The 24495-nt window shown below is 36.3% G+C and overlaps 1 protein-coding gene across 7 annotated transcripts in view; it reads left to right on the plus strand.

Annotated features, from left to right (window-relative positions):
• The window catches only part of blnk (B cell linker), a 206046-nt gene that overhangs the window by 165655 nt on the left and 15896 nt on the right, over positions 1-24495 (plus strand). For 6 of the 7 annotated variants that reach the window (XM_039770696.1, XM_039770714.1, XM_039770721.1 and 3 more), the window contains 9 exons: positions 3523-3603; positions 12680-12705; positions 12792-12814; positions 14572-14628; positions 17601-17637; positions 18148-18193; positions 22582-22633; positions 23075-23102; positions 23703-23747. In XM_039770696.1, coding sequence (XP_039626630.1) covers positions 3523-3603; positions 12680-12705; positions 12792-12814; positions 14572-14628; positions 17601-17637; positions 18148-18193; positions 22582-22633; positions 23075-23102; positions 23703-23747 — 395 coding nt within the window. The remainder of the gene's footprint in view (positions 1-3522; positions 3604-12679; positions 12706-12791; positions 12815-14571; positions 14629-17600; positions 17638-18147; positions 18194-22581; positions 22634-23074; positions 23103-23702; positions 23748-24495) is intronic. The other variant, XM_039770706.1, reaches the window with a different exon arrangement.

Below are 24495 nucleotides of genomic sequence, written 5' to 3' on the forward strand. Positions count from 1 at the left end.
GAGTCATCATTTAGCTGTGGTTTTTTTTGTTTGTTTTTTTTTTTTGCATTTATCTACTTGATCATGTATGTCCCTAAAATATCTTATTATTTATATGCCAATATTCCCAAAATCCAAAAACATGGAAAATATTTCTGGTCCAAGGCATTTTGGATTAGGGATACTCAACCTGTATTATGTGGTAATGGTTGATACATTTTTCATGGCACTGTAAATATATATATTTGCCTTCTCCTGATTTTCTCTGTTTTTGAATATTCATAACACTTGTTTCTGATTTCCAAACAAATTTAGTATAATACAAAGGACAACCTGAGTAAACACAATAAACCATTTTGAAATGATCATTTGATTTATTGAAGGAAAAACTTTACCAACACACTTATCACCCATGTGAAAAAGTAATTGCCTCCTAGTCACTCAACCAATTGATTGGTGCCAGTCCTATTGAATTTAAACCTCCTTTCTAGCAATGTGAAGTTGGCTAAAAGGTCTCAACAAGTAGCACACCATGACTCGATCAAAAGAAATTCCAGGAGACTTGAGAAAGAAAGTTACGAAGATGGTTCAGTCCGCAAAGGGTTACAAAGCAATCTCTAAAATTGGGACTTCTTCAAAACTCCATGTGAGCCATCATCTCTAAATAGACAAACCTTGGAAGAGTCGTAAATATGCACAGAAGTGGCCATACCCAGTAAAATTACTCCAAGAGAACACAGAAAACTCAACTGGGAAGTCAAAGAAGAACCCAAATTCTAAGGAACTGCACACCTCTCTCAGCTCTTTTAATGTCTGTGTTCATGACTCCACCATTAGAAAGACACTAGGCAAACACTTGTATCCATCCAATCGATTACAATATGCAAGCTTTTGAGGCAGCTCAGGCCCCTTGTACATCCTGCCTGAAGAAGAGGTCTGAGCTGCCTCGAAAGAAAACATATTGCAATCTTTTTAGTTAGCCAATTTAAAAGTGTCATTTTCTTTGATTTCTCATTACAGCTTTTCAAAATAAGACCACCATGCCTACAGTGAAATATGGTGGTGTTAGTATGTTGATGTGGGGATGTTTTGCTGCTTCGGGGCCTGGGCAACTTGCCATAAATGATGGAAGCATGAATTCAGTACTGAAGAAAAATGTCCAGCCATCAGTCTGTGACCTGAAGCTCAAGCAGAGTTATTATTCACCAGGACAACGATCTAAAGCACAAGAGCAAGCCCACCTCTGAATGGCTGAATTAAAACAATTCTATAGAGAAGCGTGGGCCAAACTTTCTCTACAGACTCTTCAAAGATTCATCTCCTGATACCAGAAGCATTTGATTACTGTTGTTGCTGCTGAAAGTGGCACAACCAAGGGTTGTCTTTTGTATTGTACAAAGCTTGTAATGTTATGAATAAGCAAAAATAGAGGAAAGCAGGAAGGGGGCGAATACTTTGTCATGGTACTGTGTGTATATGTTTGTGCTTGTGTAAATAATAGTAGTCTCTGTCTGTGTCATTTCACATTAACTAATGTTTACAACTTTTCCAAGTTGAAACTGATTGAAGATAAAATTATGAAAATACTATACAGTAGTAAAACAGTGACAAAGAATGTGCTGTGTACTTTAGACATAAAAATATGAGAGCAGACATGGTAAACAGGTTAGACATAAATCCTGGGTTGGGTGCTTTTGAAGTTTCAACAATAAGTAGGAGTGTATACAAGTTTAATAAATAAATAAGAAGGAAGCCAAAAATGATATGGTAATAACATTTGTTATAACTCACAACTGGAGCAGTAGTATAGAATTAGAACTGTTTGATACATGAGAACACCATTTTAAAATAGTATATACCATAGATAATACTGTAGACACACTTGACTCTCACACCTTTATTTATAGAGTATATTCAGGACAATGTCAAGGATGACTACCAAAAAGTTGAAGGAATAGGATGGAGTTAATCGTATAAAAATGAAACTTGAAAGAAACAGGCAAAGTTATTGAGAAGCATGAAATAAAAAATAAGCAAATAAGTAACTAGATTAGGAGAAAAGTAGGCATGGAAGTGTACACTCCATTGTAGAAAAAGAATACAGGAGTAGCTTTTTAGTCATAAATTAAAGCAGTCCACAGTTGAGGATTATCATCTATTCATTTTATTGTAGATTTCAGTATTTTATCATATATGTAGGGTTTCCTTCAAACTGGTCACAAAGCTCATTACTTTTTACAATAAAACTATTGTATTTTTGATGCAAGAGGAAGAAGGATTACAAAAATTACCAATTTCTTTCTGTCTTCAAAAGTATTTAGTTTTACACTAGAACAATGTTTCATGGTGTTTTTACAATTTTAACTATACCTGTCTATGGCTTGGTGTCTTCAGGAAGATGCTACAAGAGTATGAAATTCAGACACTGCAGCTGTGTGCATTATAGATCTCATGTTTGCAGAGTGAGCGCTGTATTCTCATATTTGGTGTTAAGTCCAGCCTGTTAGATTAGATTATGATTATGTCCTCTCTTTTGTTAAAGCATTTCATTGACAGGATAGCAAGATGGAGCCAAGCTTTAGAGACTATCCAGTTTGGCATTTTCATGGTTATATCACACCTGTTTGAAAACGATGCTGTCCGCTGGGCCCCATTAAAATGTGATGTTCAGTTTTCACTATAACAGTTTACAGCAGGGCGTGATGCTTTTGGGAGCGCAACCAGCACTTTCAAATATGAAGTCACAGTCCTCTCCTCGAAAAGCATGACTTGTTCTCTGCACTAAGATGTGAACAGCTAACCCAAGTGAAAGAATTAAATAACCTCAGGGTTCTGTTCAAGAGTGAGAACAGAGATGACTGTATGAGTAAATAAGGATTTGGTACTGTAATAGTTACCGTGTACCAGGTGATGGGTGTAAAACAGAATTAAAATCCTCAGATGAGTCTATTGATTTACTGGTCAGTCTAGATTCCCATTCTTCATTATGGCCATTTTCTCTTGGTAGTGACATGAAATCATTTGTACGGTAGTTGAATTTCTGTGTAAAGTTGCTGGGCTCATCCTCCAAGATGGGATGAGGAGCTTCAGAATATACGAGAGCCTTTGAGCAGAATGTTTTTTCTCAAGTTTTACTCTGGCTGTTGGCCTCTTTCACATGGGTGGGAGCTGCATTGAATTTAGTTTTGTTAATTTGGACTTGATTGTATGGAATGTTACATGCTTTTAATAAATTCAATAAAAGATTAAGAAAAAATGTCTTTCTGTCTTCTAATTGACAGAAACCAGTTGAGGTGGTTTACACATGTAGAATTCACACTGGGAGGAGATTAAGGGGCACCCAAAAGTGCTAGAGAGAGATTATATGTCATTATATATGGAAGCATCTGGTAATTCCTCAGACTGGGCTGGAATACATTTTCCATGGATAGGTTGACTTGGACAGTCCTGTTTCACTGTTGCTACCATGATCACTACTAGAAAAAGTAGATTGAAAATGTTAATGATGATCTTTTAATGTAGATTTTGTTTCTCTTTTCATAGCCCCACCTGTTATTAACAGAAAACTAAAGCCTAAAACTCGGGATGCTGGTCAGACAGCCACAAAAGATGATGGTGATCCAGGTAAATACTGTATATTAATGTATACATTTTTGAAGTAAATGTATGAATTTTGAAGTAAATGTTACTTGAATGAACATCATAGTTTTCATTCATAAATTATTAAAAATACAGTGTATGGTACAAAACAATGCCACAGTCATCTAGAATCCATTATGTCCTCTTAATTATTTCAGTTAAGTTTATTTTATTATAATACTCTTAGTAACTGAAATGGAATAGAGTTTCTTTCACTACAGTTTACTTAAAAAAAAGTTAATGTAGTATGTACAATATGTTTCAGATTGCTTCATTACAGTCAAGTATATTAGAATGGATGGTGGAAACAAAAATGTGAAACAATACATTAGAGCCACATATCAGGAAAGTAATATAAAAATGTTAAGAATACCAACATTAGCTCATAAATTGGATATTTCAGGGCTACAGCTACAGAATCTGTTTAAAAAGGCAACACTAAAGTCTTCAGGTTAAGGTTGAAAAAAAGAATTTTTTTTCTTTCTTAGAAAAAATCTAGTTTTGCAAATACATATTTTGCAGTGTTCCTTAAAATACTTGTATTACAATTTTACAAATTATTTTTTAGTACCAAATATAAAATTAAAAGAGGTGCTAAAATACAGTTTTATTCAGTTCACTTAATTCAGAACCTTCACATGTGCTCATCTATACTAATAAAAGGCAAAGCCCTCACTGACTGACTGACTCACTGACTCATCACTAATTCTCTAACTTCCCGTATAGGTAGAAGGCTGAAATTTGGCAGGCTCATTCCTTACAAAAGTTGGGCAGGTTTCATTTCGAAATGGGAGGCTGAGTATATGTTTACTGACATTGCCGGTAAACCCGTGTGTCTCATTTGTGGAGCTAATGTGGTTGTAATTACAGAATTTAATCTAAGATGGCAATATGAGACAAAACATCAAGATAACCTGAAAGACCTGAATGCGATGCAGAAGATACAGAAAGCAGAAGAGTTAAAGAAGAATCTGACACTTCAGCAGACGTTTTTACCCGTGCAAAGTCACAAAGTGATTTCAAGTGAAGCTGCTTTTATGGGAGACACAAATGCACCAGTGCAACTTGCCCCACTTTCCCTGTTGCCAAGTAATATTGAACCAAGTCGGCACAACGATGTTCCCAAATACGCACTTTGCTGATAAACTGTTCCCACGGCGCTTTGGTGACTTTGAAGAACAAAAAAAGAATTTTGAGTTGTTTCGCAACCCATTTGCCGTCGATGTGGAAACTGCACCTGTGCAGATTCAGATGGAGGTGATTGAGCTGCAGTGTAATGGCACACTGAAGGCAAAGTACGATACTGCAGGGCCCGCACAGTTTATTCACTCCATTCCCGCAGAAATGCTCCAGCTCCGTCTACATGCGGCTCGAACCTTGTGCATGTTTGGTAGCACATATCTGTGTGAGAAGCTCTTCTCAGTCATGAAGACTAACAAAACAGCACACAGGAGTCGCCTCACTGATGAGCACCTGCAGTCCATCCTGAGAATCTCCACAACACAGAACCTCACACCAAACATAAACGAACTTGTTGCCAAAAAAAGATGCCAGGCGTCCAAATCTGATAAAATGACATAAGAGTAAAGACAACTGAATGATTGAGCTGCAGTGTAAGGCACAAACTGCTCAAAAAAATTAAAGGAACACTTTGAAAACACATCAGATCTCAATGGGAAACAGAAATTCTCCTGGATATCTATACTGATATAGACTGGATAATGTGTTAGGAACGAAAGGATGCCACATCGTTTGATGGAAATGAAAATGATCAACCTACAGAGCTCTGAATTCAAAGACGCCCAAAAATCAGAGTGAAAAAATTATGTGGCAGGCTAGTCCATTTTGCCAAAATTTAATTGCAGCAACTCAAAATTGTACGCAGCACTTTGTATGGCCCCTGTGTTCTTGTATACATGCCTGACAACATCGGTGCATGCTTCTAATGAGATGACAGATGGTGTTGTGGGGGATCTCCTCCCAGATCTGGACCAGGGCATCACTGAGCTCTTGGACAGTCTGAGGTGCAACCTGGTGGCATTGGATGGACCAAAACATAATGTCCCAGAGGTGTTCTATTGGATTTAGGTCAGGAAATGTGGTGGCCAGTCAACGGTATCAATTCCTTCATCCTCCAGGAACTGCCTGCATACTCTCACCACATGAGGCCAGGAATTGTCGTGCACCAGGAGCCACTGTACCAGCATAGGGTCTGACAATGGGTCCAAGGATTTCATCCTGATACCTAATGGCAGCCAAGGTGCCTTTGTCAAGCCTGTAGCGGTCTGTGTGACCCTCCATGGATATGCCTCCCCAGACAATCATTAACCCACCACCAAACTGCTCATGCTGAATGATGTTAACGGCAGCATAATGTTCTACATGGCTTCTCCAGACCGTTTCACTTCTGTCACGTGCTCAGGGTGAACCTGCTCTCATCTGTAAAAAGCACAGGGCACCAGTGGTGCATCTGCCAATTCTGGTATTCTATGGCGAATGCCAATCGAATGGGCAGTGAGCTCATGGCCCATTAGAGGACATGGGGCCCTTGGGTCATCCTCATGAAGTCTTTCTGGTTGTTTGGTCAGAGACATTCAAACCAGTGGCCTGCTGGAGGTCATTTTGTAGGGCTCTGGCAGTGCTCATCCTGTTCCTCCTTGCCCAAAAGAGCAGATACTGGTCCTGCTGATGGGTTATGGACCTTCTATGGCCCTCTCCAGCTCTCCTAGAGTAACTGCTTGTATCCTAGAATCTCCTCCATGCCCTTGAGACTGTGCAGGGAGACACAGCAAACCTTCTGGCAATGACACGTATTGATGTGCCATCCTGGAGAAGTTGGACTACCTGTGCAACCTCTGTAGGGTCCAGGTATCGCCTCATGCTACCAGTAGTGACACTGACTGTAGCCAAATGCAAAACTAGTGAAAAAACAGTCAGAAAAGATGAGGAGGGAAAAATGTCAGTGGCCTCCACCTGTTAAACCATTCCTGTTTTGGGGGTCATCTCATTGTTGCCCCTCTAGTGCATCTGTTGTTAATTTCATTAACACCACAGCAGCTGAAACTGATTAACAACCCCCTCTGCTACTTAACTGACCAGATTAATATCCCATAAGTTTTATTGACTTTATGCTATACTCTGATTAAAAAGTGTTCCTTTAATTCTTTTGAGCAGTATCTATACTAATAAAAGGCAAAGCCCTCACTCACTCACTCACTGACTCACTGACTCACTCACTGTCTCATCACTAATTCTCCAACTTCCCGTGTGGGTGGAAGGCTGAAATTTGGCAGGTTTATTCCTTACAGCTTCCTTACAAAAGTTGAGCAGGTTTTATATCGAAATTCTACGCGTAATGGTCATAACTGGAAGCAGTTTTTCTCCATTTACTGTAATGGAGATGAGCTTCAACGCCGGGGCGGAGTTTCGTGTGACATCATCACGCCTCCCCGTAATCACGCAGTACATAGAAAACCAGGAAGACCTCAAAAAGCGCTCAAGAAAACATGCATTATATAATTGAGAAGGCAGCGAAACAATAAGAAGCGAGCGAGTGACATATACAACCATATTCATGAGTTCTGCTACTTCGGAAACAAAGCACGATGTAAACCTACACTTTAAATTAAGTTCATAGACAGGCTGCGCTGGCGTTTGTAATTTAGTGCCTGCCCATATAAGGCCGTCCGTCAGCGGCAATCCAATAGCAAACTGCCACGGGTAAATATTCACGGGTGAAGGACTGTGCTTATGGAGAGGAAGATGAGATGGTCAGGGTGGTGTTTGACACAAACTCAGCGAAACTGCGAGAGAAAGTTTTAAGTGCCAGGACTCAGGTAACATTAAATACAGGCACGGACATAGCGAGATGGCACCAGCACAGCTGGGAACCTTCGATGCATGTACACCGGCGGCTCACGTGAACTGGCGCAGTGCACAGATAAAAGGCAACAGTTCCAAAGAGCTGAACAAAACCGAATTACACAATTGAAAAGGCAGCAAAAATATGAAGCGTCTGATAAGCATATTCATAAATCCAGCTACTGCGGAAACAAAGCACACGGTGGAAAAAGTCAATGTCCGCTAAAGGAAGACAGTGTAAAAAGAACCCGTGCATGCAGTGTGTCAGGTCTCAGATAAAGAAGACGAGCTGTTTATTGATGCAGTAAGAAACGAATCGATGAATGAAACCTGTCATCTTTACAGCGATTGACAAACACGGAATGTAACTTGAACACAACACATCCTACAAATACGAACCTGATTGAAAGAAATAATGATAATCAAATCCTTGATGACAGCAACACTCAGTAACACTCACAAAACAAATACTGTATATTGACAGTCATGTTACGTTATTTTTAAAATGTTCCCTTTTCTTTTCTAGCTTTTTAACACACTACTTCTCGCTGCGATCGCGGGTATATATATATATGTATATATATATATCCCGATCTACATACTCGAATAATGGATACTTTATTAGCCATCAATGATTGTTTTGGTAAAGCCATACTCAGTGTATTCATTAGATGAGCGGTAAAAAGTAAGAGCGAGGGAGGATGACTTATTGAGGCATGCAGGCTGTAGTTGCGTCAACTCTATCTGAATTGCGATCACATTTGAAAAATATATCTTTTCAAGTTCTATTTAGTCCATATGTGTCAAACTCAAGGGCGCGGGCCACATCCGGCCGGTGTAATTATATCCGCCCGTGAGATCATTTTATATACTGTATTATTGTTATTAAAGCCGGGTATATGAAGCGCTGGTAACACAATAAACTACAGATCCCATAATGCAGCGCTTCAGCTGCCTTGCCAACACTTACGCGTTAATCAAGTCTACCTTATGATGCTGCAAGTTATTGCGAAGCTAGCTCACACGATGCTGAAGAGAAAAGTTGATTCTGAAAATAGAGCCTTTAAAAACCGATGGGAGGCTGAGTATATGTTTACTGAACCCGTGTGTCTCATTTGTGGAGCTAATGTGGCTGTAATTACAGAATTTAATCTAAGACGGCACTATAAAACAAAACATCAGGGTAACCTGAAAGACCTGAATGCAATGCAGAAGATACAGAAAGCAGAAGAATTAAATAAGAATCTGACACTTCAGCGGACGTTTTACCCGTGCACAATCACAAAGTGATTTCAATTGAGCTGCTTTTATGGGAGACACAACCACTTGCCCCACTTTCCCTGTTACCAAGTAATATTAAACCAAGTCGTCACTACGGTGTTCCCAAATACGCACTTTGCTGATAAACTGAGCGCACTGAGTTTGCACGGCGCTTTGGTGACTTTGAAGAACAAAAAAAGTCCGTCTACATGCGGCTCGAACCTTGTGTCTGTGTGAGAAGCTCTTCTCAGTGATAAAGAATAACAAAACAGCACACAGGAGTCGCCTCACTGATGAGCACCTGCAATCCATCCTGAGAATCTCCACAACACAGAACCTCACACCAAACATAAACGAACCTGTGGCCAAAAAAAGATGCCAGGCGTCCAGCTCTAAAATGACATATGAGCAAAGACAACTGAATGATTTGATTTGTTATTGCTGAAAGGAACACATTTTATTTATATTTCCAGGTTTTGTTATGCAGCATGTTCATATTTGAATTTGTATAATTTTGACAGGATATATTTTTATGGAGAGCAAAATCTTTTGGGATATTTAAAATCTAAGTTTATTTTTTATAAAATATAAAATTACATAAGAGTAAAAAAATTTGAATGTTTGTTCTTTTAATGTTTACTTTATTTCTAACTTGTATAATTTAGACAGGATATATTTTTATGGAGAGCAAAATATTATAAGTTGTTTAAGGTTTGAGTTGATTTATTCAGGAATAATATTCCTGTCTGTTTTACCATTCCTACCAAAGATATTTCTGTGACTAAATAAAAATTCCTTCTATTTAAAATTTAAATAGAACTTGAACAAATACGATAGTTCATAATATCCACGCAGACTTGCACGTAAGAGCGGGAGTTTTAACAAGCAGCGTATTGCACTGATACGAAATAGCTGTGTGTATATATATGTAGATATGTATGTATATGTATATATGTTTATATATGTGTGTGTGTATGTGTATGTGTGTATTTATATATATATATATATATATATATATATATATATGTGTATATGTATAGATATGTATATATATATGTTTGTGTGTGTGTGTAAATATATATATATATATATATATATATATATATATATGACAGCAACACTCATCACTCACAACAGTGACAAAACAATTACATTGACAGTCATGTTACGTTATTTTCAAAATGTTTCCTTTTCTTTTCATTGCTTCTTTAACACACTACTTCGCTAAGCTGGTATTTTGCTATATATATAGATATATATATAGATATATATATATATATATATATATATATATATATATATATATATATATATATATATATATATATATATATATATATGAGAACAACACTCATATCAATGACAAAACAATTACATTAACAATCATCTTACGTTATTTTTAAAATTTTTCCTTTTGTTTCTCCTTCCTTCTTTAACACATTACTTCCCTCGCTGGTATTCTGCTAGTATATATATATATATATATATATATATATATATATATATATATATATATATATATACACACACACACACATATATGCATGAGCAGTTTGGTGGTGGGTTAATGATTGTCTGGGGAGGCATATCCATGGAGGGTCACACAGACCGCTACAGGCTTGATGTGTGTGTGTATAGAGATATATATATATATATATATAATATGTGTGTGTAAAAAAAAAAAAACAACCTTTTTATTTAATCCACGGCTTCTCCGCTGTTTAATTGCTTGTTTATTACGATTATAGTTATTGTTTAGGCATTTTAGACTTACTTTACATTGTTCAGGTACCCATTACCTTTATCATTCCAACCGTAACCCCATTAACATTTCTATCGAGGTGATCATTATCGATCAAAGAACTGTCACTTATCGAGTGGTTTCCATGCCCGGAGATAGCACCGACCTTTTCCATTCTCTGTGTTACATATTGCATGGCCACATCAGGCTCACTCTTGATATCCAGAGGAACACTGTGTCTTATGTATTGAATGACTGGGACAGGTTCAAGGTGTGGACTGATGATGGTACAGGAGATAATTATACTACACAGGAGTGAAATTCTTAAGCCCTTTACCTATGGTTCTGCATTTGAGTTGATGGCTACCACTGAATTGTTCGGTTGTCTCTTTCAAGTGTACCGAAATTGCCAAATATTTTACACCTTTTGACAACTGCCAGTGCCTCTTAAACATCTTAGACTCACAGGTGACGATTTCAGTAGTGGACACTTTGATGTTTATGAATGTTTAAACTCTCAAAAGCTGGATGTGAAGTTATTGATGAAAACGGTTGTATGCTTAAAATGCTTGACAGATGCCGAATGTCACTTCAGCACAAGTCCTGCAAATACTGTTGTAATCGAAACAAACCATTAAACTCAAACCGATTATGACAGCAGCAATCCAAGTTGTGAGATTTGAAACAAGATTACTGTTCACATGGCCAACTGTACGTTGCATGCTCAAGAGTAAGCCCAGCGCACAGCTTGGTCATATTACAACCGGAGGGCAGAACTCACAATGTGGTATACAAAGAGATCCTTAACAAATAATTATTGGCATATTTTCCCTCAGTTTAAATAGGTTTAATTTTCATCTTAATTGAAATTTTAAGGTAGTACTTCTCCGCTGCGAAGCGCGGGTATTTTGCTAGTTTATAAATATGTGCGAGCCCAGTTGAATATTTATCAAGGAAATGTTCCTTTTCCTCCAACCTAAGGAGTGAAGATTTAAGTAGTTAAAGCATTAAGTTCAATGCTAGAACTAGGAGCTATTAATACAATACCAAGAAAGATATTTCTGCTGGAATGTGCTGTTAACCACAGCCACTCTACTTATTACTCATCATTCAGTAATGTTTATTAATAAATATCTCTCTTGACATTTATATAGTGCATCTTGGAACTGGTAGATAAAAAAAAAATGTATTTGATATTCATGCTGTGAAAGCAAATTGGTAGGATTGAAAAGATTGAGCTAAACACCTTTAGATTTTTGAGATGCTGAGTCTTTTTCATACTTGTGCTTGGCTGACAATTCAATGTTCAAAACTACAACCTTAGTTTAAAACGTTAAGACTTTCCAGACATGCACGCAGTTCACAAAAGGAATCCATCAGTATGTACTGTGCACAGGGGTTACTTTGGTCTGAAATTAAATGGGAAGGAAAAGTAATCTTTTGTGTGATAGACAGATTTGTCTGATTTATCGCTTGACTGTGACGACATCTCTGCTCCCCACCAACACTGCCAGGGCAATCTATCAAGAAACAACCATCTGAGTCACTGACATGTTTGGCAGATACTGCCACTCTAAGCACTATTAAAGCACTGGTTTTCATCCAGGGCTACATGCATATTGTTTGTGTGGGCCTTGCAATGGACTAGTATTCTTTTGAAGATAAGTCATTTTTGTTTGGGATAGACTTCTGTTTCTGAACTGAATTAAATGTTTATGAAAATGGTTATATTTTTATTACTATGAATTAGTAATGTGGCTTTCTGTTATGTTCTGTTTATAAACAAAAGTGCATTGGGGGATTCAATAAAAACACAAAAGGTCTTGCCTAACATAATTTCAAAGAGAAAAATTGTAGTTGATAAACAAAATACCAAGACAGCACAATTATTTTCTTACAGGCAGCGGTAGTCTTCTAACTAAATCATAACAGGAATCCACAGAAATACCCATGGAACACTCAGATGTCTGTGTATTTTCAGAATGCTTGCTTGATTTGCTGCTACTTTAAAATATCCAGTGCATCAGTAACAGTATAGAATTGCCTGCCATTTACTATTGAAAATAAATCAGATGTGTTTAGGTTAAAAACAGTATAGTTAACGATTTACGTATATAAAACAGATTTACCACATGAACAGTAATATTTTTATGATTTCTCCGTAAATATATTGTTAACCACATCTGTTTCTGTCTCCAGATGTTTACGAAGTGCCAGATTTAGAGGTGAGTTCTATTAAAAATGTATTAAACGTTGTAAAATATTACTAATTAACACTGAAGTTTGAAATTTTTTTTTTTCACTTTTAAAGGATGATTCACCACCTGTAATGAGGTAAGTTATACAATATTACAACATTTGAAATATATTAGGAGCTAAGTGTTTTATAACCATATGCAATATATATACAGTACTAGCCATGCCCGTGAATTAGTGAAAAAGGACAATGAGTAGGGCCCTGCCTGGCTCACCACTCCTGATGTCAAAATCAACCATAACGTTCAAGTAAATTATAGCAAAAAATCTGATCTAAATCCGTTTAGTAGTGGACAGACAGACCTTGGAGAGTGTGTGTGTATGTATATATATAATAGAAACTGTTATTTTTGATTTTCTATCTCAAATTCTAAAAGCTTTGAAATGTTCACTTTCATGTGAGTTTGTCATTTAGGCTGATCCCTTTGGAACCTGTGAATTTTTCGGTAGATGCAAGGAGGTTATTTTTAATTAAATCTGTTTTGTTTTGTTTGTGGTTTTTACAAGTTAAAAATGAATGTATTATCTTTCATACAATAGACATTTTTTTAACAGATCAAAGCATTATTTTGTTGAATAATTCATATGATTGAATTTGTAATTTTCTGATATTAAATCAAATAACTAAACTGAAAAAAATTAAATAAAAGATAGAAAGGAAATTATCACTTGCCAGCCTACCCTCAGTGTTGGTAATGAACTCTAAATTTAGTGGAACTAAATGTTTCCCTTCTTTAGCAGACAAAGACAAATTACAGAATCACACAGGAGACATATACAGGTCTTCAAAATCTGTAAGACAGCAATGAGATTAATTGACATGGTAAACAAGATGTCTTCTTCTTTCAACTGAAAACATTTTTAGCACCTTTATATGAAATTTTAATTTTTATTTTTTTTTTATTTTATTCCAGTATCCCCTTTTTTAATTAGTCAACTCATTTCCTGTGCTCAAGGCATGCTGGCCTGCTGCTCTGTTATTTTTTTTATATAGGAGTTAAAAGTATTCTTGTATTTTAATGGGTATGGAAGGAACATGATAGAACATCTAAGCTTTTTTTTCTTTTATACATTCTGAAGATTTTTTTTAAATATAAAAGTAGCTCAATGTTAAAAAGTTGAGCAATTTTCCCAGAATTTGACAATACTCTCAGTAGTGCACATATTGAGGAAAATCTCTTCAATGATTTGCCTCATTTCTGAACAAAACCTTCCTTTATTCTAAAATGAGAACCCAATAAGACTGATACTCTTACTCTTTAACTTGCTCTGTCATCACCACAATTTTGCCCATTTTATGTAGGTAAATACAACTTTAAAAAAAATCCACATCAATAGTTCTCGTTAACTGTGAAAGCGCTATTGACAGACAGGGCAAATAAATGTAGAATTTTTGTATTGAATTGTTAAATAAATGCTATAAAATGTAAATGCACTACATAGGAACAGAAACCAACATAAATTATATATATTGGGTGCAAGCTGCAAACAAATTTGTTGTGTATTTTGTATTGTTAATTCTAATAATGCTGTAAGATGAATCGAGTCATGATACTCGTGCGCACTAAAAATTGGTATTAAATATCAGATTTTAAAGTTGCACTCTTCACTGTAGCTTATTATAAACAATTAGGTTTAAAAAGTAAAAACAAGTTGCATTTATGATGCTGTATTTATACTGAACTTTTGTGTTTTTAATAATTTGGATTGTCTTTTTCATACTTTGCTTTAAAGTATACTTTAAAAGTATAATTGTATCTACATTAGCAGAACATAATACAAATGTCAATATATTTAATTAATTCTGACATTAAATGATTTTTATATCTTTCAAGGAAAAACAAGTCTCCTCCCAAAACTATTCCATGTTTACTCCCAAAAGTGGAAAATAGGTACAGTATGATATGTGGTTTTTATTTGTTTTTAGCTTTTCTTTTAAGAAAGATTCACAAAAAAAGTTCTGTCTCAGAATCATTTCAGCATAGATCATGTTATTATTCAAGTCTCCAGGATGGCCTAACATTCTCAAATCAAGCAGAGGGGTAGAACCTATTTTGGCAGCAGTCACTGCAAAGGCAGGATTCCACCCTGGGAGAGGTGCCAGTGCACAGGGCCCACACTCCTAAACATCTACACAGAACCAGTTTAGAATAAAAATGTAACTTCGTGCAGATTTTTGGGACGTAAAAGGAAAGAAAACAACACATTGTTAAGGGCTGACCATACAAACTCCACATAGACAGCAGCCAAGTGCAGAATTTCCAACCCAGGACAAAGGCTGCATGAGGCCACAGCCATTGTGCCACCATGTTGCAGCTTTAATAATACAGTGTATAAAGCATATAAACAGAACTTTTAATTGTGACCTAAACAGTGTACTTTTATTTAAAAAAAAAAATAGTTTAAATGGGAACATAAAAAGGCTTGTAAGTTGTAAAATAATAAATTTAAACATTTGCCTAGTCTTGGGAAAAGAAGTGATACATGATCATAAGCAATGTGTTAATGTATATTTCTATACCGTTAATATGCAGTACAAACTTGATTTAAAGGTTACTATTATGAGAAAGTCTCCCCTGTAAATTGGCTTTGTAGCACAAACTGTTCACCACAGAAAATAACGCAACAAAACCTTAAAAACAATGCAAAAAGATTAATCAGTGGTAGCAGTGAAATGTCTAGTAAAATGTAAAAGCTGGATTGTTAACAGATTATTTCAAACAATTTGTTTTGGCTTAATGTTATAAAAGTAATTTTAAAAATCAATCTATCCATGTGTTAAACTTGAATTTAAATTTTAGAGTTACAGGCCACCCTGGAAGTGTGAGACACAAGGGAGGAAGCAACATTGGAGTAGAAACTCGCTCCGGCACCCACACTCGCCCACCTTGATTGGTCAATATGCCAGACAACTTAACAAAAATATCTCTGGGATATGAGGGGAAAATTGGAATATCTACAGTATAGATGGTGACCCTACGTTGGTTTCATCCCAACTTACTAGAGGTGACAGCCAGCACAAGTAACCTCTTTGCCACCATGCAACCACTAGATAAACATATCTGAGAAATGTAATACTGATGCTGCTGAAAGTATGTGAGTTGCCATTCATAAGAGCATTAAGCAAAACAAAAACTTTGCAGCTAAATTATAGCATCCACTTGATCTTTATAACTGATTCATTGTTTTCTTCCTCACAGAACAGCTTATGCACTGCATCCTTTGGAAATACTTATGCTCCCTCACAGATCTGCTTCATTGTCGCTTCCTGCATGAACAATGTACTTTAATATGAGGACCTTTTTTTTTTTTTCGGCAATGATCTACTTTAGTAGGCCATATTTTAAATTTATAGTATTGTCTCTTACTATAGGCAGATATGTTTTGCAAGACTACATACAGCAAATAACAGTTTTGTGGCTGTGTAAAAAAGGAAAAAAAATAAATTATAGTTATTTTTTACTCCGTTTTGCCTTGACTTGCTAAAAACACTTTTTTTTTTTTTTTGGATGCTTAGAATCATCCTGAGCAAACTGGACAGGATATTAAGTTGCTGTGGTTATCTTCCACGGTCAAAATGTCATTATGTCCCCATATAACAAATTTAGAAAGAAGTGCAAAATACAGAAATCCCAGGGTGTCAATGACCACACTAAAAATGCTTTAGTCCTCCTGAAAGCCTGAAAATCAAAACTTTGGGGTTCCCGGAAAATACATTTTTAAAAAAATGGTATGGTGTTAGAAATCACTCCATCTTCATTACTGGTATTTAGAAGAATGTAGTAGTCAGCAGACAGCTTTTCCCAGACTTTTAGAAAGGCAGCGGTCCGCAAGAGCTTCACATGCTGGGTGGGGCGATTGAGTTGCAGCAGACAGAGCTTTTTAGAGAAAAATATATAAATGGGTTCTCCATGAAGCCATTAATGCTTGCCTAGGTATGAGGTGATGCTTTGAAAATTGGAAATTGCTGGTGCTGTGGTATCAACAGTGTTCAATGCCATACTCTTGAAATAACCTTATTTTGACTTATGTGCTTTTGACTAACTAGAGCTGCAGCATGATGCCGAGTGTTGTACACTCTGTGTTTAGTGTGTCTCTGTCATGAAAAGTGGCTGTTCTGCATGGCACTGGATACAAGTACAAGGTGGCATGGCTTTTGTTGCAGATTGCTGATTCATTAATGAGGACACTCATCTACTTAGGATATGCATATACTAAGTGAGAGAACTCTCTGTGGCTTATTTATTGCATATTTTTTGGCGTCAGAGTAAGACGTCAGTATTTGGCTAACACTAAAGAACTAACAGGAGGCCCTGATTATAATAGAGTATTTCTCACACTGTTTAGACACCATAATCAATAAAACACACTGCCTTGCCAATAACTACATTCTGCAAGCAAAAGCTGCCCTATTTAAAAATAAAATAAAGGAAAAATTCCTTCTCTTAAACGCAGGAATATTTTGCACTGACGATATGGGTCATACATTTTGTGGCATGGTGAAAGCTTTCAGTTTTGAATACCTAAAGCATGGAGTACAGGTATCTACTTTAGCTTTGTAATGGCTGCATGTTTTAATGTTACCACAGTGTCTGCATACTTTGTTATCCTGGCTAAGTTACCAAATACAGCCTTATCATCTTTACATCTACTGAAAAATGTCTCTTAAGAGAAAATAAAATCATACTACGAGGTTCATTTACACGCAATATTTAATAAACAAGGGGAGTGTTTAAGCAAGGTTTCCTTCATACATACCATGTAGCCACTGATTTCAAGACCACATGCATCCTGGAAGTTATACCAAGAGAAATTTACAATTTGCATTTTTAAACACTTATTTATTTATTTGTATTTTTTTTAGACAACCATTTCATGGAATAAAAAAAGCTCCTGTACCTGTAGGTATCCTATTTGTTATACTTATTTTGACCCTTGTGCTTGCTAACAGTTTGTAAATATTGAGGGGGAACATTACACTTGTTTGTCAGTTATGTCAAATTTTAATATCCCTTTATAAATTAAACAATGCTTCAAAAAGTAATCCAAGGTTTACATTTGTACACTGTGTAACTTTAAAAATCATTGCTTCTGCTGAAATATTTTAATAACTCTAAACACTGATTCTTTCTGAAAACTTAAAAAATTACTTGCTTTCACACAGATGCCTTCCTGTGTTAAATACAGTATACTGCTTTTCATAGGCTTTGAAAAATTACTTTGGTGCAGTACTGAAGGACAATGTCCTAATAATACATTGTCGTCAGCAGAGATCTTTGTATTGCATAGCTTCCCTAAAAAGAAGTTTTATATTAAAATAGCTTTGATTTTATAATTCATGAAGCTGAAGCTGGTCAAATGTTGGGATGGATAGAAAAACAGACAATAACAAAACCAAACTTGTACTTTAGGAGCCCACAGATGATCAAGAATATGAAGTCTGCGATCCTGATGACAGTAAGATTCAATTTATTTGGTTGTTTTTAGGCATGTTCTAATATGGTTATGCCAGTAGGCCCATCTTGATTATAAAGACATCCTATGTGCCTTTTTGTGCATTATATATCTTGTGTAGAAGCTATAATAATAAGAAGAATATGAGTACAATATAATATAAATATAGATAATAACCCATAATAATTTACTCACTGACTAAATGATTTAAAATTAAAAAATACCAATGTAGCATATAGTAGAATTATTCATATTAATTCACTTTAACTAATGATATTCTTCTGACATACAGTTTTTAAATATCTGGTTTCTAGTGTGACAGTTTCAGCTTTTCAATTTAGTTCCATTTTTATATATATAAAAAAATATATATATATACGGGTAATAACCAGCGGGTATATATATATATATATATATATATATATATATATATATATATATATATATATATATATATATATATATATATATATATATATATATATATATATATATATATATATATATATATATATATATATATATATATATATATATATAGGTTTCCGGCCCGTATATTGCAGAATAATCCACAATTCAAAAAACAAAACAGGTCAAAATATAAACACAAAGGGTTCATTTGCGCGACGCCATTTTATAAGGGAGGAGCCGGAAGTGGAGGAATACTGGGAAGGAACCGTGAGGGAGGATGGGACTGATGACGTCAGGATAGATGGCGGAGGAAGGGCGGAAGTAGAGTACTGCGGGAAGGCTTATGGTGGCGGAGCGTCTTTTTTCCTGGAAGAAAGCAAAGGAGAAAGGTTAGTACCCCGCCACTCCCTGCCGGTGAACGTCTTCCGAAGTGTTTTAAGGTCCGTCCGCTGTCCCCTATTCGCGCGTGCAAGACAAAATATATATATATATATATAATATATACTGCTCACAAAAATTAAAGGAACACTTTAAAGAAACACATTAGATACATCAGATCTCAATATGAAGTTGGATATCTATACAAATAACGACAGGGCAATGTCTTAGGAACAAAAGGATGCCAAGTCTTTTAATGGAAATAAAAGTTTTCTGCCTACAGAGGGCTCAATTGTGTAGACACCCTAAAATCAGAGTGAAATGAAGATGTGGCAGGCTAGTCCATTTTTTCAAAAACTTCATTTCTGCTACTCAAAATGCTTTTCAGTATCTTGTGTGGCCCCCACGAGCTTGTATGCATGCTTGACAACGTCGGGGCATTCTCCTAATGAGACGACGGATGGTGTCTTGTGGCATTTCCTCCCAGATCTGTATGAGGGCATCCCTGAGCTGTTGTACAGTCTGAGGAGCAACCTGGTGGCGCCTAATGGACCGAAACATAATGTCCCACAGATGTTCTATTGGGTTTAAGTCAGGGGATCGTGAAGGCCATTCAATTGTTTCAATTCCTTCATCCTCCAGGTACTGCCTGCATACTCTTGCCACATCAGGCCGGGCATTATCGTGCATAAGGAGGAAACCAGGACCTACTGCACCAGCGTAGGATCTGACAATGGGTCCAAGGATTTCATCCTGATACCTAATGGCAGTCAAGATGCCGTTGTCTAGCCTGTAGAGGTCTGTGAGTCGCTCCATGGATATGCCTCCAAGATCATCACTGACCCACCACCAAACCAGTCATGCTAAACGATGTTACAGGCAGCATAATATTCTCCACGGCTTCTCCTGACCCTTTCACGTCTTTCACATATACTCAGGGTGAACCTGCTCTCATCTGTGAAAAGCACAGGACGCCAGTGGTGGACCTGCCAATTCTGGTATTCTATGGCAAATGCCAATTGAGCTCTCCGGTGCTGTGCAGTGAGCACAGGGCGCAGTAGACATTTGGGCCCTCAGGCAACCCTCACGAAGCCTGTTTCTGATTGTTTGGTCAGAGACATTCACACCAGTGGCCTGCTGGAGGTCATTTTGTAGGGCTCTGGCAGTGCTCATCCTGTTCTTCCTTGCCCAAAGGAGCCAGATACTGGTCCTGCTGATGGGCTATGGACCTTCTATGGCCCTCTCCAGCTCTCCTAGAGTAACTGCTTGTCTCCTAGAATCTCCTCCATGCCCTTGAGACTGTGCAGGGAGACACAGCAAACCTTCTGGCAATGACACGTATTGATGTGCCATCCTGGAGAAGTTGGACTACCTGTGCAACCTCTGTAGGGTCCAGGTATCGCCTCAAGCTACCAGTAGTGACACTGACTGTAGCCAAATGCAAAACTAGTGAAGAAACAGTCAGAAAAGATGAGGAGGGAAAAATGTCAGTGGCCTCCACCTGTTAAACCATTCCTGTTTTGGGGGTCATCTCATTGTTGCCCCTCTTTTGAGCAGTATATATATATATATATTTCACTACACTAATCCATGTAAATCAAAACTTATTCTTGTTTCCACATTTTGTGCATATAAATAACACTCAATAGACATTCCAGTTACTTTCCAGATTTTCAGTTTTTTCCTTTAACTGTGTAGTTTTTCAAAACACAATTTTACTTTTGAATGGCTTTTCTTGTGATTCAGTTCTGTGTATGTGGTTTCAATGGATTTTTTTGCCTTACAAAATAATAGAAGCAATTAAAGTGCAAAAAATTTTAATTAGTTTTCTATAATACATATCCAATACATAGTCCATCCAGCCATCCATTGTCTAACCCGCTGAATCCGAATAGGGTCACGGGGGTCTGCTGGAGCCAATCCCAGCCAACACAGGGCACAAGGCAGGAACCAATCCTGGGCAGGGTGCCAATCCACCGCAGGACGCACACAAACACACCCACACACCAAGCACACACTAGGGCCAATTTAGAATCGCCAATCCACCTAACCTGCATGTCTTTGGATTGTGGGAGGAAACCGGAGCGCCCGGAGGAAACCCACGCAGACACGGGGAGAACATGCAAACTCCACGCAGGGAGGACCCAGGAAGCGAACCCGGGTCTCCTAACTGCGAGGCAGCAGCGCTACCACTGTGCCACCGTGCCGCCCGTTCCAATACATAGTATATGTCCAAAATAAAGTAGGGTTCATATGTTTTTATTTAATTTTTAATATATTGAAATTAGCATTCATTACATTTTTGCCTAAGGGGAAAAAATTAATAGTTGTGTAGACATCATTTTAGTGCAAAAATAACAAGAGTCTCTATGTTGACATACTGGAAAAGAATCGGGAGCATGTAAGGGGGCAACTTATATGAATTCATTTAAATTCAGTGGTTTTATATTTTTCAACTTTGCAGCAAATAGTGTACAGCATAGTTTGTTTTACATCAGTGCAGTCATGAACAGCTTAATATAGTGAAAAAGGAACGGTAAGCTAATATAGCATTTCAGTAAAAAATAAATAAACAGGCTGCTGTTTTGAATAGTTACAAAAGTAGGGTTTTATACAAAATAAGACATCTTTTGGTGCTGAGGAAACATTAACATCATAATATAATATGCATTATATAATCTCCATTGGAAATTATCCATTTACTACATTATAAAACACTAAGGTCTGTGCGTGTCTGGCACCTCAGAGCAATCTGATTAGTCAGTTTGACTTTGGTGACGCAATCAAGAGGAAGTGTGACGGACAAGGAGGAGTGAAGGTGTAGTAGGCAACGCTGAGAGTTGGTTTTAAAGATAGAAAATATCAAAGTAGAAAAGAGGTGAGCAAGACTCCTCAAAATGATAGTCTGAAAATCAAGCTTTATGGGAATGCACACTAAAAAGGGTGTGCCAGTCAAGAGGTTCAGACATACTAGGATACAAAGGAAAAGCAGAGAAGGTACATGTAGGGCAAAATAGATCAAATATATTTTAAATTATTCTATTGGCTAGTTATACATAAAGCAAAACCTTATACAACCTTTCCCATTTCAACTTTAGTAACATGAAAATATGACTATATTGTTACAGGCACACAATACAAATATATCTTTACAACAGTCCTTTTTTATAAAAAGCAATTCAAAGTGATGCAATAGCTTATAAACTCTACAAGTTTGAATGTGTACTTGGCAAAATGAAATGTACAAAACAAACAGGAAGCAAACAAGCTAGCAATTTGTAGTATCAGAGAGGATGGGAGATCATATATTATTATGACACTGCAAATAAAACTTTTGTCAACTTACAAAGTCTGCCTAAGTATTTTAATGAGGAGAGCATACAGGATTTTGTGGTGGGTGCATCAGCTGCGCAAGTTGACTTGGTTGCTATAAACCAAAAATCTAAATGGCCTGTTTCTGTGTGTACATTCTTTTAAGCTTTCTACCATATTGACTATACATTTTAGAGTCCATATGTATAGCAAAGTAAAAAATAATTAAATTAATTTTCCAGGAAGTTATGTATTTCAAGAAATAACTGATACTTTGTCCACATTTAAAGGTCACAGTACAGCTAATGGATTCAGTAAACCAATACCACAACCAAGAGAAACGTAAGTTAATGAACAAGAGTGATATAATCTGAAAATCTGTTATGTGAACAATTTTATTAAGAAAATACCTTAGAAAAATGTTTATAATTCATTACCATCAGTAATTAATTGCATTTGTTTATGATATGTTGTTTTATATATTATTTTTTTTTTTCTCAGGCCGTGTTTGTTTTTTTGTTTTTTTTTTGTTTGTTTTTTCTGTCCACCCTGGCCATCGGACCTTACTCCTTTTCTATGTTAACTAATGTTGTCTTATTTTAATTTCTTATTTTGTCGTTTATTTTTCTTTTCTTCATTATGTAAAGCACTTTGAGCTACTTTTTGTATGAAAATGTGCTATATAAGTAAATGTTGTTGTTTTATCTATATGGAGATCTTTGACTTTGAGTTCTACAGTCGAAACACACACTAACTTTTTATCCAAATGTCAATTTTTTTCAGGAGGAAACCAGCAATACCAACAAAACCTGTAAGTATTAAATTGTGAACACTACATTTTTTGCAACATTTAAATGCCAGATAATAATAAAAAAAACACTAAAATGGATTCATAATTATTAAATGTAGATTTGTATATAAAATATATAAACTGTATATAAAATATTCAGTAGATAATGTAACAAACGTTATGTGTTATCCTCTTTCTTCAGCTAGCATACCATGATGTCACTTATTTTGGACCATTGTGAGGCCAGGAAAGGGCAGACTGGCAATAGATGCATTCCTGTTACACAGATGTCGCTGAGCAGCATGTCACTGCAAATGGCAAATTTAAGTTGAGGGAGAATATTAGAAAGTTAAGGAGTGAGCCTTTTGCAGTAAATGGTGCAGTGACAATTACACCTTACACTAGAGGAGCTATAGGAATGCTAGTTTTAAATTAGAAGGTTCAGTTGCTCTTTTTAATTTCACAATGTCTTGGAATGATTACTGGAAAGTCAAAGATTTGAGTGCTAGTTGAGGACCCCAACAGCAGTATGAATGGAATAAACGTGTTACAAAATGTTGTTGTTTTATTCTGTAACAGAATTTGGTGTAATATTAATATGCTATATAATATTCAAATTAGGAGCATCAACAAAGCAGCAGTTTAAAAAGTAAAGAGGATATATTGGTAAGGACAAACAGTTTTTAATCTCATGCTTAAGCAAATCGCAAGCCCAGCCGAATATTGCATCATATGTGTTATGTTCTTAAAACACACAGTTGTTACCATTTAATTCCTTATGTAAAATTTTCAGCCTTCGCCAATAGTCCTGTAAAACAATGATATTCAACTCGGCATCTTGTAACAAACATTTATTACAAACCATGTTTATATCTTGAAAGTCATTGCCAATGCTCATGCTGGGTTCTCTACCTGGAAATGTGAAGATTAATTTATAGTATATATAAGCAGAAATTAACAGCACATCATATAAGTAGCTTAATTATTACTTTAATTTGCATCTCAAACCCAGACAATAGATGAGGAAATATGAATTACAGTATATCATTAAAATACGTGATGCAATAAATATGGGCACACCAGGAGATAGAGTGCAGTCAGGTGCCTGCTGCAGTGTCTGTCTGCATTGTGAACAATGATCTGAATGGTGCTTCATGTTGCTGTGTTTGTGCCAGCATTTTTGGTGTAATGTTTGCTGTCAGTAGATATTTACAGCTACAAGTATGTTGCCTAATGCACCGTTTACAGAACAGATTCTAAACCACTAGCAACTACTGCATCAATCAGAATCGGCTTCATGTATTACATAAATATTATGTCATAAAGAAAGTTAGGCATAAAATGTGGTAAGCAATAAGATAGAATTAAGAAATATAATAAAAAGCAAATACAGTTAATCTAGTCTGACCAGTAT

This window comes from Polypterus senegalus, chromosome 1 (assembly GCF_016835505.1).
Source record: "Polypterus senegalus isolate Bchr_013 chromosome 1, ASM1683550v1, whole genome shotgun sequence".
Taxonomy (NCBI): Eukaryota; Metazoa; Chordata; class Cladistia; order Polypteriformes; family Polypteridae; genus Polypterus; species Polypterus senegalus.